This window comes from Gekko japonicus, unplaced genomic scaffold (genome assembly GCF_001447785.1).
Source record: "Gekko japonicus isolate JY-2015 unplaced genomic scaffold, Gekko_japonicus_V1.1 scaffold2512, whole genome shotgun sequence".
NCBI lineage: Eukaryota > Metazoa > Chordata > Lepidosauria > Squamata > Gekkonidae > Gekko > Gekko japonicus.
Genome location: NW_015165318.1, coordinates 220981 through 237061, shown reverse-complemented (window position 1 = coordinate 237061; position 16081 = coordinate 220981). Strand labels below are relative to the sequence as shown.

At 41.0% G+C, this 16081-nt stretch overlaps 1 protein-coding gene across 1 annotated transcript in view; it reads left to right on the top strand.

Moving 5' to 3' along the window:
• The window catches only part of SLC22A16 (solute carrier family 22 (organic cation/carnitine transporter), member 16), a 38483-nt gene that overhangs the window by 18707 nt on the left and 3695 nt on the right, over positions 1-16081 (top strand). The window contains exons 3-7 of the mRNA XM_015410514.1: positions 6820-6937; positions 8208-8754; positions 10210-10337; positions 14257-14366; positions 14455-14554. Of these exons, the coding sequence (XP_015266000.1) occupies positions 6820-6937; positions 8208-8754; positions 10210-10337; positions 14257-14366; positions 14455-14554 (1003 nt within the window). The remainder of the gene's footprint in view (positions 1-6819; positions 6938-8207; positions 8755-10209; positions 10338-14256; positions 14367-14454; positions 14555-16081) is intronic.

Below are 16081 nucleotides of genomic sequence, written 5' to 3'. Positions count from 1 at the left end.
GAAGATTCATTGTATCGGTTTTTTTTTAAAAAAAACCATAATTATTTGACCTCATACTGTAACCAAAGAGTTAATTTCTTTTTTCCACCTTATAGTTTTAATATACACATTTTGCTCATAGTTAGGTATATAGATCTTATTTATTTTTACTTCGGTTGTAAGTCTAGGGATTTTATATGTTATGCTCTTCTATCCATTTATAACATCTTGACCATGTGTCCTCAAAATCTTCTTTGCTATTTCCTCTCAAGATCAAAGTTAAGTTGTCCATCTCTGCTGTTTCCAATATCTTTGTTATAACTTCTTCCTTTGAAGGAACTTCACTTCTTCTCCAGTGTTTAGCATATAGTATTCTTGCCACTGTCATAATATGTATAGTAAGATAAAAATCTTATTTTTTTATATTTCTCCGGCGATATATTCAATAAAAACAATTCTGGTGTAAAAAGCACAGTAATTTTTAACACTTTTCGCAAAAGTTCATGTATCCAACTCCAATATTTTTAAACTTTATTACATGTCCACTGCATATGGACAAATGAACCAACATTGCTTTTACATTTCCAACAATCATTAGGTAAGTCAGGGTAAAACTTAGCTAGTTTATATGGACTAATATACCATTTATAAAACACTTTGTATATATTTTCCTTGTATGAAGTCGCTTCTGTAATCTTTACATTTGTTTTCCATACACGTAACTATTGGTCTAAATCAATATTTATGACCCAGATTTTGTACCCATTTGACCATACAGTTTTTAACTATTTCATCTTGTGTTTTATCTTCTAACATTATTTTATACAATTTCTTAATCAGTTAATCATCAGCATGTAACAATACCTTATCCATTTCCATTATGTTTGTATAAAAACCCAATGGCTTATCTTTAGCAAATCTCGACTCTATTAGTATCCTTTTCCACCAACCTCTATTAATCTCTTGTTCTTTAAGTTTTTCTGTTGATTTTAAACCATTTTTATTGTCCAACAAATCCTCATATCTCAACAACATATTTTTTGCAGTAAGTTAGGATTTGTAAAAGCTTCAAGTGGTGAAACCCATTTGGGTATCTTAGTGTAAAATAATCTTTTAATACTTTCCCATACCATCAATAAATATTTCTTAATCAGATGTTGTTTAAAATAGTTGTGTATATCTGATTTTCCATACCACATAAATGCATGCCAACCCAATAGCAGATCGTGTCCCTCTAAAGCTAATAGCCTAGTGTTTTCTAACGTGATCCATTCTTTTAACCACATCAGTGCTGCTGATCTATAGTATAAAAGCCAGTCTGATGGTGCCAATCCAGCTCTTTCTTTGGTATCTTGTAAAGCTTTCATTTTATTGGTTTTCTGCCATATAAATTGTGACATTACTTTGTCAAGTTCTTTAAAATACTGTTGATTTTGAAGAACTGGTATTGTTTGAAACAAAAAAATCAATCTTGGAAGCACATTCATCTAGCACCTTGATACCTTGCACTGAATTTGGAAGCATACTGGGAGCCAATGTAGCTGTTTTTAAACAATTAGCTCCCGATAATAGTTGGGCTGCTACATTTTGAACTGGTGCAATTTCTAGGATGTCTTAAAAGGCAAAACAATATAATATACAATACAGTAACGATTATGTGTTTTTAATTTACTTTTATAATGTTAGCTGCATTTTGAATTATTTAAACATTTTAATGTATTTATGTTCACTGCCTTGTGGACCCTGATTGGATAGAAAGGCAGCATTAAAATGTTTTAACTAACTAAATAAAATAAACAATCCAGCTCTGAGGTTACAAAAGAATGGGTCAGAGTGGCCAGATCAGCGGTCTAAGAAATGAGAGAGCTGGTGAACCAAATACAGCTCACAGGTGGCACTCTTGGTCACTCCAGTAACCTTCTTTTCAAACAACAAGGCTGAGTCCATGAGCTCTCAGCCTTCTCTGCAAATGTCCACTCTACTCCATCCATCACAAGTATATCCAATCCCTTTGAAGCATCAGCCTTCCTTTCCATAGTGGAAACATTTCTGATACACCTGAAACTCAGTTCTTTCTTTTAACCAATTATCTGTTAAATCTTTACTTTTTTTGGTCCTCTTCACCTTTCTTGTTTCTCTGTTTGTTCCCTTTCTCTTCCTTCCCTCTCTGCACGTAGACTTTTTTCCTTCGCACCTTTATCTCTCAGCTACTCCTTTTTTTGACTTCCACCCATCCAAGACTTCTGGGACTCCAGATGAAAATAAGAGCACTCTTGCTATATCAGCCTAAAGATTCACGGAGTCCAGTATTTGTTTTCCAACAGTGGTCAGCCTTTTGAGAAGCATGTGAAGACCAGAACCTTTCTTAGTTGACTGTTCCCAGTATCGGTGAACTTTGAACATGGAGGTTCTAGCCATTAGTCATGGTCACTAGCCATTGATAAATCTGTCCTCTGTGAATCTGTCTATGCCAGTTAGTTTCTATCACCACCTTCTGTGGCATTCCGTAAGTTAATCATGCAGTATGTGGAGAATTACTGTCTTGTGTCTGTACTGTAATAGTCTTTAATGGCATCTGCCCTGATCTCTGGTGCTACATAATAAGTTGACATTTTTGGTGAGCAAGCCACCTATACCCAAATACCTGAAGAGCCACAACTAATTCTGACTCTGTGAGTATATGTGGTTAGTGAGTATTTTATGCCGTTATGCATCACTTGACACTTTCACTGAATCTCATATGGCATTATGTTACTTATTCATTCAATTGGGAGACATCTATTTGAAATCCATCATAATCTGCTTTTCACCATCCTGAATAATAATTCTGCATTGTTGGCATATTTAATATTATTTAGGTGAATATAGTATGTTACGTTGCCCCATCTTTCTTCTTTCAGTGTGTCTTCAGTTCTTCCATGCTTTCTTCACTGTATATCTTCAGGCAGTAAAACAGACAAGGCCCCATACCTTTGTGCTCAGTCAAAACAGGCCAACAGGTTTTCATTTTTCAGACTACTGTGAAGCAGCACATTCCACTATCATGCAATACAGAAAGGGGCTGCTTCATAACAATATTGTTTTCTCTACCAGGATGTTGTTGTTTTCTTTTCCATTCAGCATGCTGATTTTAGCTTTTTCTATGTTGTTTATGGACAGCATGTCCCTTCTCATCTAGCAGGGCAACGTAGTTGTGTCCCCAAGGTAAAAACTGATGAGCCTCTTTAGCTCATCGCCATTATATATTTTTAAAATATATTCTAGAGTTTTTCTAAACAATATACATTGAAAAAATTAAGTGTTTAGCAGTGCTGTTTCAGGAACATCCACCTAACATCCTTTGTTTGCCCTGTTTCTGTGTTTTCCCTTGCTTTGCTGTTATCTTTCCCAAACCTGGTTTGGAATGATCTATTTGAAAAGATCCCAATCAAAGCACCTTTATATGTAGTGTGATTAGAAAGGTGTGCATTTTTTGCGAATTCTGCTTATATCAGGACCATTTCCATTACCTCAGCTCCTATAGTTGCCAGTCCCCTCTCAAAGGGCAGTAACTGTATCTCTATGGTGTTAAAGCACTGCAACAATGTACTTGTTCCAAGCTTTAATTTTTTTTTTTTAAAGCAAGTCTCTAGCCCTTTCGGTTGTGGAGTTATAAAGAGAAATATTAAGTCCATGTGTTTCTGATTATAACTCCTCAACTAAAAGGGTTGGATACTTACTTTTTAAAAAAGCTGTAGTGATATATGCAAGACTAGGTTTTTTCCAAGTGATACCATAAAGACTTACATTTCCATACAAATTAGCTATTTTTTGTAAATATGGCACTTTTAGAAAATGAATCATCTTCCTTGCAAGTAAATAATGTAGTTTTTTAGCACTATCCTGCATACACCCATACACTCCCCCCAACCCCCCATCTCCCCAACAACAACAACCCTGTGGGGTGGTCCAGGATGAGTGATCAGGCTGGGTGACCCAGACAACAGGTTCCTGGCTCAGGAGGAGGGGGCATCTGAACCTGGCTCTCCCAGATCCCCCCTCCCCCAGTTCTCATCCCTCCTGCATTTCCCTCAGAAGTAGTGGGGCTGAGGGGAATGCCTGATGGAGAGGCTGCTTCTGAAACCTCCAAGGGGAGCTTTTTGCCCTCCAATTACCCCTTTTCCTTAATGGGCTGAGAACAGGTGTGAGGGGAAGGGAGGTTGCCGACCCCCACTCTCCTCAGCACCCACTCTGCCTTTTCCCTTCCCTCTTACCTTTCTCTCTTTGCTTCTGAGACTAGGATGCCTTTTCACTCAGAGGCCCAATCTGCATCTAGCATTTGATCCGCTGTCTTACCAAACCCACCCTGGAACAGAAATTCCCCTCTACATCGCATGCCACTTTCACTTTGATTGTCAGATTATATGGCAGTGTCCAGACTGCAAGTTGCTTTCACTTCGTTTGATCTCTTGGTTTGTCTGCATAGATTTATGGCCATTTTATGGACATTCAGGGGTGACTCTGCAGTCAGTATGGGGTATTTGAATGTGGTTTTGCGCCGCATCTGTGGATTTGGTAAAACAGCAGAGCAAATGCTAGATGCAGATTGGGTCCAAGTGACATACACAAGACAGCCCAGTTGCCGCCCAATCCACATGCCAGCCCTCCTCCTCCTCTCTCCCCTGCTGGCCCCATCCCTTCATCAGCAAACCACCACTCTGTGCGCCCACTCTCACCAGTCGCTGTTTGGTGTGATGGTGGCAGCACCGGCCACTCAGCTCTGCCCCTCCATGGCTTCCTTAATTCTCACTGAGCTGTGGTTGGAGGAGATGGGAGGGGGGGAAATCATGCCTCCTTCACTGCCACACTATGTTACCTCAGCCTCACAGTCCTCCTCCTAGCGATTTCCTTTTTATTTCTTGACAGCTTTGACCACACACACCTCACCACGTGTGCCTCCCCCCCCCCCCCGGAGCCTCTTGCCTTCCCTCCCTTGCACCAGTTGCTCACAGACCGAATAAGAGCTCTGGATGGCTCAGTTCCAGCTCTCGGGTTGTATGTTTGACACCCCCGCCATGGATAAAATCAGTAGCTTGGGGACTAATGGCAGGTGGAGTCAAAAATAAAGGACTGAATTTAATATTTTATTATAGTGAATAAGTGAATGTAAAAGTAGCTGAGGAGTTCAGTTCCTTTACACTTCCTCTTCTGCACACACAGAAGTCTGCTAAATGAGAGGCTTCCTTTGACAGAAGAAACTCTTTCACTTAGTGAAAGGAAATCATTGGACTCAGCCCAAATCCTTCCTTAGACTCTCATTTGCTTCACTCAGCTTTTGTTGTAATACAGAATTCTTTCTTTCCTTTCCACAACTTCCCTATTATTGGACAACCTCTAAAGGGACTGATGGAGAAAATTTAAAAAGAAAGAGCCATCAAAAAGTTGGTGTATTGGTCCTGCAGCCCTTTCTCTTTTCTTGTGGTAGTTCTTGACATGGACTCCATGGGGCAGAGGCAAGGTTTACAGGACATGAAACACAATCCCAGCTGGAAGAGCAGCTGTAATAACGTTTCCACACTGACTTGCTGCAAATGCACATATCTGGATCGCTATAGGTATTTTTTGAAAATATCAAACAAAACCTTGCCAACAATGACATCAAAGTCTTTTGGTGGAAACCTGTGACCAGTGCTCTGTGCTGAGTGCCAATAATCTGCAAGGTCTACCTGGTGATCAGCACAGGGCCAAAAAGATTATTGGTAAAGGCACTGGTTGGAGGCTGCTAAAGGGGAGTTGGACTCAGTCCCCACCCCTTCAAACAAAGGTGCTGTTGGAACTGACAACACTGCCAAGCATCTGTTCTGTATCAGTCATACGGTCCTAATCTAGCGACTGAAACCAGGCATGCAGGTATAAAGAACCCAGTGCTGTGCACAGTTCCTGTTCCAGTAACAGGGTTGGATCCAGCAAGTATTTTGGCTCGATCTTGCTAAATTCTCCTGCTAACTACAGGCCTCATCCCACATAGTTTTTGTCCATGCAGGTCTCATGATCCCCAGTGTAGCCTTTTTGGGTGGCCAAAGGCGATCTCTCGTTCTTTTTTCTCAGGTTGAAAAGCTGGTTGGATCCAGCCCACAGAATCTGGGAACACACACGTTGTGTTGCCCTCTAATTATCCATGTTCAAGGTTTTCCCCATCCTCGGCATTCAGTTTCTCAGATGTGGCTTACTATCATCTCTCCTGAAAGAACACAGTCCTGGATGTTGGCATGTCATCTGGATGGGAAGGTGCACAATTTTTAACGACCCTGCCCACATTGGTGCCATTTCTTCCATCAGCCCCTCATGGCTGTCATTTTCCCTGCTGCACCACTAGAAGGCTTGGGGGGGGGGCTTTTTTAAAAAAATGGTAATTGCTATAGTGCTATAACAATATATATATATTTTTAAAGCCCTCCGGTGGCATGGCATGGAAAAATGCAGGGGAAATGGCAGTTGATGGGGGAAAGTGTGCAGAAAACTCCTATGTGGATGCTGTATTGGGGCAATGAGTGCAGAATGGAGAAATCTTGCTGCATGAGTTATTGTATCTTATGGACTCTATGCCAAACTAGAAGAAACCACTGAAATATTTCCTTTTTGAAAAAAGAGATAAATTTAAATCTGTTTTAAACTGTGGTTTTCAGTTATTTCTATTCTTTATGTCAAGCATACAATTTTAGGCTACTGTAGCTTCAACTATGGCATCAGTGGGACATTCTATTAAATCAGGGCAATGTAAGCCCTTAAACTGCAAATGCTTTTCTAAATCTGTGGTTGCCATATCAACAATTATGGTTGTGTCTTATATGCATTTTACAGAACAGGGAGACGACATGTAATGTGGTTTACAAGTACTGGACAGTTCTTATTTGGTGTTGCAGTGGCATTCACATTTGACTACTATAGTTTTGTGATTGTCCGTTTCCTCCTTGCAATGGTAAGAACCAAAGTTTATTCTATTGTTTGTAAAACAGAATTCACTTATTCTTCCAAAAGTGGTAGCTGTCCCCAAACCTGCTATGCCAAAGTATTTGAGCTAAATAGGTATCAGTGGGATTTCAGCAGACTGAAACAAATTAAATTCAGTAGACTAACAGTGCAATCCTTAATAGAGTTAGGGTATGCAGATTGTAATTCTATTAGGATTGTACTGTAAAATAAATTAAATCTATGTACCTCACTGTGTATATGCAACTCTGCACACACAGGAACTGCTTCTTGTTTTATCTGTGGATGGTTGCCTACCCCTTTTACTCAAGTCTATAGAATATACCTTAATGTGTATGACACAGTTGAGCCAAGGTCCCACTGATTTCAGTTGCAGAGTTAAGTATATCTCTCTTTCTTTTGAAATAAATGGGGCTTAAATATTTAATGCTTTATTACACCTTTATGCACACAGGCAGACAGGGCAGTGGACATGAGATTGTCCCTTTTCCCCTCCCTAAACAATGATTTTGTGAGGCAAGCTAGTCTGAGAAATAAGACTGGCCACAAATCAATCAGGGCGTTTCTTAATCAACACTCAAAACAGATGCGATGCTGCAAAACCCATGACTGGACTAGATCTTCCAATGATCTTTTAAAGCGCATTTCCCACTGTGCAGTGTCTTGTTTCAGACTGGAACTGCACAGGGAGGGGAAAGGGGTTAACGTGTTCACTTCTGTACTGTTTTTCTGGTTGCAAGTAGAGCCACAGCAGTGTTATAGCCCTAATCGATGGGGAAAATGTGGGCTAAAGAAGAGAATCAATCTTTCTTCCTTTAAAAGACTAATAAAAGTTTTTTGGTCTTAGTTTTTATTAGAGAAACATTGTTGGGCTGGAATTGTTAAACACCACTCCCCCTCCCCCTTATGGCCCTGATCTGACGGGGGATACGTGCAGCTGTAATTTGAGTCTAACAGACTAATGCAGATTGGTGATCTCAGTCATGTCTTGTTGGACCTTGAGAGGATATCAGAGCCTGACTCTAGTCTAACTCTCTAGGCACTTTGCCACATCAGCTGCTGTTGGCTGGATTGTACACACACCCCTCCAGCACTGTTTCTTCATTTTGTTTTTACATCATCACCTTATTCCTTATTGCAGAACTTGAAACACTCAACATTTACAAGCTTAGTAATACTGATGTTTGGTTTCTATTCTAGTAATACAAGGACAATGAACTTAAACCATTTTTTTTTCTTTCTCTGTTCTTTCCCCTCAGGTTTCAAGTGGTTATCTGGTTGTAGTGTTTGTTTATGTGACTGAATATGTTGGCATAAAGTATCGCACGTGGGCATCCATGCATATCCATGCATTTTTTGCTGTGGGGATTATGGTTGTGGCCCTGGTAGGCTATTTGGCTGACACCTGGTGGGTGTACCAGATATGTCTTTCCTTAACAACTGTCCCCTTTGTCTTGTGCTGCTGGATGCTCCCAGAGACCCCCTTCTGGCTGCTCACGGAAGGAAGATATGAAGAAGCCCAAAAAGTAATTAATATAATGGCAAGGTGGAATAAAGTAAGCACCCCTTGTAAAATTTCTGAACTGTGTTCACTCCAAGGCGATCTAGTCAGTAGCACAACGGGTGATAATAACCATTTTCCCATGAAGAAGCACAACATCTTAGATCTGTTTCGTAACTGGCACATTGCAAGAAGGACCATTACAGTTTGGCTGGTTTGGTTCACTGGGAGTTTAGGATATTATGTATTCTCCCTCAGTTCCGTGAACCTTGGAGGCAATGAATATTTAAATCTTTTCCTTATAGGTAAATATTTTTTGATGTAATTGACTTGCAAAAGAAATACAACCATTTATTTTATAAATGTCTAGTGATTGTTATGCTCATGAATGAATTCTAAGGTAGGCCCAGTTCTCCCATGCAAATTGCAGTATATCAGCCATTTCAAATGCAGTGCTTCACATGCACATTTGACCGTACAGCTCAAGGCATTTATATTTCAGATAGCCTCACTTAGGGCTTTTATGCACAATTATTCAGAAACCTGTCCATACAAAAGACATCACACCAGCATCCCTTTCCACACTGTAGGGGTTTGTGAATGTGTACCTCTGTGCACCACTATGCACTCCCAAATCCTTCCCCCTCAGAGTGGAAAGATCTTGAGAGTAAAGAGCGCTGGCCTGCCTATTCCCCTTTGGACAGCATCTTAATGGACCTGGAAGTGAGACGTGGCTATCAAACACTGCTGTATACCTATACTAGCAAACAGAGAGAGTAACAAGAGCAGAAGACCTATGAGAGGCTGAACTGCTTTTGCATAGGATGCTGTTGTAGCACAAATATCTGTGCCATAACAAACTGAAGCAGAAGGCAGGATTGGGTTTCCACATACTCTCCAAATGGCATTATCAGCTGATATTTTATGGGGTTGCTTAAGGAAATTAACAAAGAAGTTTTTTGTTGCAATATATATCAAATATGTTCTGGCAATCATTATTTGTAAAAGTGTAATTTACAAGACTGAAAAAGTTTTTTAAAAGAGATGTGTGAAATCCACTGGAAGTTGTCTGACCTCTTTGTCCTAAACATTTGAGGTATAATCCAGCCAAACTAAAATACTACCAAACCCAAGTTAAGCATACACATCAGACACTTCTGTTGAAATGAGTATTGCAGTTTGTTTGACCGGCTTGTATCCATTATTTGGACAGTTTAGGATTGGGCTGGTAGTCATAAAAGTTCCAGTTACCCAGCAACCCTGAAGGGGTTTCTGTGTGTGTGCATTTAGTGTATTTCTTCATTAGTTTTGATGAAATTAACTCTAGCAAATGAAAGCATATGACACAATTGTATGCTTCTTAGAGGCAAAAGAAAGCATATGCCTCTTTAAAGTGCTGCAGCTCTTATTTCTTTGTACAGGTAACTGCTTAACACATGGATAATTGGTTCTAAGTAATTAGTGTTTCTATATAGCACTTTAGCTAAGTGGTGAATGTATTTCACATTCATTTTCTTTGCAATCTGTACAGCACTCTAAGGCAGACCATTATTATTACCCCCATATTGCAGATGAGGAGAGCTGAGCTTGTGAATTTATGGCTGATTTAAGACTCAAACAAGGGGCTTCTCTGAGCAAAGGAATGCTTTTAGCCACTATGTGTGGCCAGATCTTTTAATAAAACAGAAATGTTTTATTGAGAGCAAATCAAAATTATGCCAAGCATTTAAAGACATTTGAAGTTTATTATCTCATGGCAGGTGCTGTGGAAATTCCTGCATATGTCATCGCTTGCCTAGGAATGGACAGACTGGGAAGAAGGAATACATTGATCCCATTCCTCATATCAAGTGCTGTGACCTGTGCTCTGTTAATGTTGATACCTCAGGTTAGTGACTTGCACCTGGATACCTACAGAGAAATACACACGGCAGCACACACGACATCTTGCTCTGCAGTGCAGGAGGCTCAGATCCCTCCTGTGACGCTGCCCCTCAGATGCACTTCACTTATGAAACATCACATGTTGGGTACAAATGATTGTGCTATTTTAACAGACCTTGAAAGGACCAAAATGCCTTCAGCCATCTTGTGGAAATGAATAGTCTTACTTCCTGTTCCGTCATGCTTGATCTTAGCTCATTTCTGCGCCGTGCAGCTTGATGCTGCTGTGCTGTACCTGGCTACGGTGATGGTGCAGAAACTCTTTAAGATCATATTCTGGCTTGGTTGGTTGCCATTGCAGCCAATTGTAAGACACTGCTGATGCTATGGCTTAAAGTATTGGGCCAAGGACTGGAAAGGATATTGCGTTAATAGTCACACTATGTGTGGACCATGTGCAATAAGAACATAAGAACATAAGAGACGCCAATGTTGGATCAGGCCAAAGGCCCATCCAGTCCAACACTCTGTGTCACACAGTGGCCAGAAATACCAGTGCCATCAGGAGGTCCAGCAGTGGGGCCAGGACATTAGAAGCCCTCCCACTGTTGACCCCCCCCCCAAGCACCAAGAAGACAGAGCATCACTTGCCCCAGAGCCCCTAGCTATACCTTGTGGCTAATAGCCACTGATGGACCTCTGCTCCATATGCTTATCTAATTCCCTTTTGAAGCCGTCCATGCTTGTAGCACCCACCACTTCCTGTGGCAGTGAATTCCATGTGTTAATCACTCTTTGGGTGAAGAAGTACTTCCTTTTATCCGTTCTAACCCGACCGCTCTGCAGTTTCATGGAGTGCCCACGAGTTCTTGTATTGTGAGAAAGGGAGAAAAGTACCTCTTTCTTTACCTGCTCTTTCCCATGCATAATCTTATAAACCTCGATCATGTCACCCCTCAGTCGTCTTTTCTCCAAGCTAAAGAGCCCTAAGCGCTTTAACCTTTCCTCATAGGGAAAGTGTTCCAACCCTTTTATCATTCGAGTTGCCCTTTTCTGCACTTTTTCCAAAGCTATAATATCCTTTTTAAGGTGTGGTGCCCAGAACTGCACACAGTATTCCAAATGAGGTCTCACCATTGATTTATATAGGGGCATTATTATATTGGCTGATCTGTTTTCAATACCCTTCCTAATAATCCCCAGCATAGCATTGGCCTTCTTTATTGCAGTCACACACTGTCTCGACATTTTCAGTGAGTTATCCACTACAACTCCAAGATCTCTCTCTTGCTCAGTCTCTGCCAGTTCAGACCCCATCAATGTGTATTTATATTTAGGATTTTTGGCTCCAATGTGCATCACCTTGCACTTGGCCACATTGAACCCCATTTGCCATGTTGACGCCCACTCGCCCATCCTTGACAGATCCCCTTGGAGTGCCTCACAATCCTCACTGGTTTTCACCACCCTGAACAACTTTGTATCATCCGCAAATTTAGCCACTTCACTGCTTACTCCCATCTCCAAATCATTAATGAACAAGTTAAAAAGCAGTGGACCAAGTACTGATCCCTGCGGTACCCCACTGCTTACCACCCTCCACTGAGAAAATTGCCCACCTACACTCACTCTCTGTTTTCTATGAACTAGCCAGTTTTTGATCCATAAAAGGACTTGTCCTTCTATCCCATGATTTTTGAGCTTACTTAGGAGCCTTTGATGAGGAACTTTATCAAAAGCTTTCTGGAAGTCAAGGTAAATAATATCTATTGGATCCCCCTTGTCCACATGTTTGTTCACCCCCTCAAAGAACACTAACAGGTTAGTGAGACAAGATCTTCCCTTACAGAAACCGTGCTGAGTCTGCCTCAATAGGTTTTGTTCATCTATGTGCCTACTAATTCTTTCCTTAATAATGGTTTCCACCAATTTACCCGGTATCGACGTCAGACTGACTGGCCTGTAATTTCCCGGATCTCCTCTGGAACCCTTTTTAAAGATGGGAGTGACATTAGCTACCTTCCAATCCTCAGGAATGGAGGCAGATTTTAAGGAAAGATTACATATCTTTGTCAGGAGATCTACAAGTTCACATTTGAGTTCTTTCAGAACTCTCGGATGTATGCCATCTGGGCCTGGTGATTTTTCAGTTTTTAAGTTGTCTATCAGTTTTAGGACCTCCTCTCTCGTCACCTCAATCTGACTCAGGTCTTTCAACACCCCTCCTGAAATCAGTGGTTCTGGAGTGGGCAAGCACTTCTCATCTTCCACAGTGAAGACGGAGGCAAAAAATGCATTTAGCTTCTCAGCCATTTCCCTATCATCCTTCAATACTCCTTTTACCCCTTGGTCGTCCAAGGGCCCCACTGCCTCCCTGGCTGGTTTCCTGTTTCTAATGTATTTGAAGAAAGTTTTATTGTTGGTTTTTACGTTTTTTGCTATATGCTCCTCATATTCCCTTTTTGCCTGCCTGACCTCAGACTTGCATTTTATTTGCCATAGCCTGTGTTCCGTTTTATCAGCCTCACTGTGACTAGCTTTCCACTGCTTAAAGGAATTCTTTTTACTTTTTACAGCCTCCATTACTCTGTTTGTTAACCATGCAGGCTTTTTCCTATACCTTTTTGTGCCTTTCCTAACCTGCGGAATATATATTTTTTGAGCTTCTAGGATCGTAGTTTTAAATAGATCCCAAGCTTCCCCAATTGTTTTGACCCTTTCTACTTTTCCTTTCAGTTTCCTCCCCACGTGTCCCCTCATATCAGAGAAATTACCCCTTTTAAAGTTAAAAATGGTTGTGTGAGTCTTTTTGGCCAATTCTCTATTTGTACAAATGATGAACTCAACAACATTATGATCACTGTTTCCAAGCGGTGCAATCACTTTTACATCTCTCACCAGGTCTTGAGTGTTACTTAGGACCAAATCAAGGATCGCCTCTCCCCTGGTAGGTTCCGTGACCATCTGCTCCATAGCACAGTCATTTAGAGTGTCTAGAAACTCAATCTCTTTTTCCCGACTAGAACACATATTGACCCAATCAGTGTGTGGGTAGTTAAAATCACCTATTATTACACAGTGTTTTTGTCTAGTTGCTATCTTTAAGGCATTCATCATTTTATAATCCTCCTCTATCTTTTGATCTGGTGGGCGATAACAAACTCCCAGTGTTAAGTTTCCTTTTGGCCCCCCTATTTCAACCCATAGAACTTCCAGAAGCGAATCCAATTCATTTAGCCTCTCAATCTTTCTAGACTTTATACCCTCTCTGACATACAGAGCTACCCCACCTCCAACCCTTCCCCCCCTATCCTTCCGATATAATATATAACCGGGAATCACTGTGTCCCACTGATTTTCCTCATCCCACCAAGTTTCAGAAATACCCACAATGTCTATTTTTCCCTCCGACACCAAGCACTCCAACTCCCCGATTTTATCTCGGACACTTCTAGCATTTGTATAGAAACAGCTGTAATTTCCCTTACAAGTTAAGCCTGCATCCTTCCTCTTGCTATCTCGAGTCGTTGTCCGGCAGTCCATGTCACCAGCCATGGCCTCTGTGGACAATTTCAATCCACCTCCCTGTAGAAAAGCAACCGGTACCCCCTCACCTCTCTCATACTTTCCAGAGGGTGACATTGCATTGTTAGTTGGAACTTAATAAATAAAGCTGGAGCCTTTGGCTTCACAATGCTAATTCTAAAACCTTTATGAAAAATGTCATCCTTCCATGATTAAATACAGGGCTTGAACTCAGGGCTAATAAAATAAAACATCATCTATTTTGAACTGTTAACTATGTAATCAGATTTCATAGTGTTTAAAGACTAACCATGCTTATGATCTGAATTCTTAAAAATACGGGGGGGGGGGGCTGGGGTGTGTGGAATTGCTTGATAAAGTCTGTTTTCTCTTAACAGGATTTCAGAATATTAAATATCATAGCAAATATGGTTGGGAAGTTTACAATAGGTGTTGCATTTGGCCTAATTTACCTGTATACAGCAGAGCTTTATCCTACAGTTGTCAGGTAAGATGACCATATTTTTCCTTACAGTTAAAGCTCTGGGAAAAGATAGCAGTCTCTGTTTAAAACAAGTGTTCTGTCTACTGCTCAGGTCCCTTGCTGTTGGAAGTGGGAGCATGATGTGCCGTGTAGGAAGTGTGGTGGCACCTTTCTGTGTCTATCTGTCAAGTGTCTGGATTTTTATGCCACAGGTAAGTGTCCATTAGGCTTGTCAAGCCTGACTGCGGCAACCACCTGGTCTGGAGGTGGACAGGTACAGGAACAGCTGTGTGTGCTTGCAGGAACAGTGCAACGTACTCCTATTACCCATCTCTAGCTTGCAGCCTATACGGTTTATAATTTTTTTTCTTTGTGAACTACTTTGGCTCATTGCAGGCAGGTCCATCTATAATTCTTTATTCAAATGTGCAAGTCTGGTGGAGATTTGCACACACAGCTGCCTTGTGTCAAGTCATCACATCATGGGTTCATCTAGTTCACTGTTTTCTGCGATGACTTGCAGTGGCTCTCCTGGGTCTCAAGTCTTTCCCAACACCTGAAATCCTTTAACTGGGGATGTCAGGAACTGAACCTTGGACCATTTGCATACATAACAGGTATTCGGCCACTGAACCCCACCACTTACCTGTATATATTGCTCAGCTCAATGATCACACTGTACAAGTACAGAAGTTTCTAGCCCTTATGGCAAGGTTAATTTGAAAGTGTTTTGGCAACACTTGCTTCAGTCCTGGATGCTTGAAATAACTCTAAATGTGTGCATTTTCACACATGCACATTATTTCCACCACTAGATATTTATTCTTGTTTCTCTTTGGTGATCCCCCCCCCCAGCAAATGAATACTACGAGATACTTCCATGTCCCATGTTTATTCTCTCTCTCTTTCTCTCTGAAATCAGGGATATCTAATCTACAATAGAACACTGAGACCTTACACGAATAGTTGACCTATTTGTGGCTTTAAGAAAGGATTAGACAAATTCATATTTGTAAATGGCTGTTTTTCATGATAGCTAAATAGAACCTCCACCATCAGAAGCAGTATATCTTTATCAGACTGCTGGGAATAAATAAAAAGTGAAGCATTTGGCAGATTCCTGTTGGGAATATTATTATTTATGTGCTTGGAAAATGTCTGTTCCGCTTTTCCACTTGGGACCAAACTACATATAATACTGGGGGATCCCGACCAATGCTTCCTCTAAGCTGTGAAGTCATGTGAGCAAAAATTCTACTTTGTGAGCTACTGGCATTAAAGTTGTGAGCGAGCAATTTGGCTACTGCATAAATTAGTTTGCTCTGGAGCCATCCTTCCTGAGCTAAGACAAAAATGTGTGAGCCGGAGGCTAAAAGACTGTGAGCTAGCTCACACTAACTCAGCTTAGAGGGAACACTCATCCCGACATCTCATTTTGCTTCAAAAAGCAACTGTGGGACCCCAATCTGTATTGTTTCTATGGTTCTGGACCACATGAAATCTCTCCACTTGCTTCATTTCCCCAAGAGATTCCCCCCCCAGCTGATAATAGCCACATTCTAAAAAAAAGGTAAGTACAAAATGGTGCCTTTCTCCCCCCCCCCCCTTATAAAATCTGATCACAGTTCTTTGAGGAGAGGGAGATCCCCAAGGCATATGTAGTTTCTCCCTCATAAAGAGCCCCCGTGGTCTGTATCTCAAAAATTATAAACTAGATGGTTGATCCAGCAATGCAATTA